The 1,507-nt window shown below is 56.7% G+C and overlaps 1 protein-coding gene across 1 annotated transcript in view; it reads right to left on the bottom strand.

Annotated features, from left to right (window-relative positions):
- ARL6IP4 (ADP-ribosylation factor-like 6 interacting protein 4) overlaps nucleotides 1-921 on the bottom strand; it is a gene marked incomplete at its 3' end in the record, with an annotated part of 3,282 nt that extends 2,361 nt beyond the window's left edge. Inside the window, exons 1-2 of the mRNA XM_009696204.1 lie at nucleotides 732-921; nucleotides 16-348 (exon numbers count right to left, since the gene is read on the bottom strand). Coding sequence (XP_009694506.1) covers nucleotides 16-348; nucleotides 732-921 — 523 coding nt within the window. The remainder of the gene's footprint in view (nucleotides 1-15; nucleotides 349-731) is intronic.
- Between the last annotated feature and the right edge of the window lie 586 nt (nucleotides 922-1,507).

Here is a 1,507-nt window from a genome sequence, read left to right as displayed (position 1 = left end):
AACCACCATCGTTACCTGGGCCGGAGTCCACCAGCGATTCCTTCTGCCACTGTTCCAGCGAGGGGCCAGGCACCACTTCTTCCTTGGCTTTCTCCTCCTTAGCCCTTTCCTTTGACTTCTTTTTTGATTTCTTCCTTATTCTCTTCTTCTTCTTCTTTTTGTCTTTCTGTTTCACTCGCTTTTTTTTGCTGTGTCGACTCTTCTTAGCTTTGGAGTCACCATCACTGGAGTCATCAGAAGAGCTGGAGGAAGAAGAAGACGAGGAGGAGCCGGTGGATGAAGATGCTGTCTCAGAGGAAGAGGTACTTGCCTTCCTCTTCTTTTTGTCCTTTCCTTCCTTCTTCTTTTCTGCAATACATAAGAAGTGATTGAGTGGAGCAGCTCTGGCCCCACGCAGCAGGGATGCTGGCTATCCCCCCCCCCCCGCCAGGGTTCTTTCTTGCCTGAACAGCAAAGCCCCCAAACGCTGGGGCAAAGACCCCTCCGTGCTGATACCTTTAGCACATCACAGCGTGTGGTGCCACGCCACGCTGCCAGACCAGCACGCAGAGAGGCTGTAGGGCTCTGTCCTTGTCGGAACAAGACTAAAATGGGCACAAAGTGCATGGCAAGGTGACAGACACCGATCTAGCTAAAAGCAGGGACCCTTTTCTCCCACCTGGGCCCCCTCTGTGCACCTGCCCCAGAAAAATGAAACTGTGAAAACGCAGGGTCGTGGGCCTTTCCCCTACCTTCCCTAGCTGCCCCTGAGCTCGACTTGTGTCTGTGAGACCCAGAGGTCCGCTTCCTCGGAGGAGAGCTGCTGCCCCGGTGTGAGTCCTTGCTGCTTTTCCTCCTTTTCTTCTCCTTCCTCTCCTGTCTGCTCCGAGAATTGCTTTTGCTCCTGCTTCGCGATCGCTTCCGAGAGTGGCTGTGGGCCATCGTGTGTCAGCCCCTGGATAGAACGGGTTACATCAGTGCCATGGGGGAGACCACCCTCGCTCAGCAGCCCCAAAAACCTTAAATCCAACTCTGAGCCAACCAGCCCTGGAAGACTTGCTCCTGTTAAACTCCCTCTCTGCTCATGCCCGCTCTTGCTGAGCTCCCAACGTGCAGCGATAGGTTGGGGTTACCCATTACGCAGCTGTGGCCAAACTGAATTTCACCAATCCACAAAATGGAGCCCTCAGCAGAGAGACGGGGCCACGCAGGGACAGCACTGCTGTCCCTGGGCAGCCCTCACCCGCCTCGAGACAACCGTTCCCAAGCAGGTTTTCCACCAGGAAAAACCTCCACCAGGTTTTCCCCGCACTTCTCATGTTTGTACCTAGATGTGATGACTAAGAGAGAACTGGGCTGATCCCCATCCCGGGCAGGCACTGAGGGGCCCGAGATCGGCGTTTGCAGGCAACGCCGTGCCCCACGGCCAACCCCCCGCAGCCATGGGCCACCCCACGGGGCTGGAAGCTGTCGGGAGGACGCTGCACCCGCAGCCGCACACAGGCCAAGTACGGGAGGAGGGCGGCCG

The sequence above is a fragment of the Cariama cristata genome, unplaced genomic scaffold (assembly GCF_000690535.1).
Source record: "Cariama cristata isolate BGI_N322 unplaced genomic scaffold, ASM69053v1 scaffold28112, whole genome shotgun sequence".
In the NCBI taxonomy this organism is placed as follows: Eukaryota; Metazoa; Chordata; class Aves; order Cariamiformes; family Cariamidae; genus Cariama; species Cariama cristata.
The sequence above is the reverse complement of the archived record's forward strand: the minus strand, read 5'-3'. Positions and strand labels throughout refer to the sequence as shown.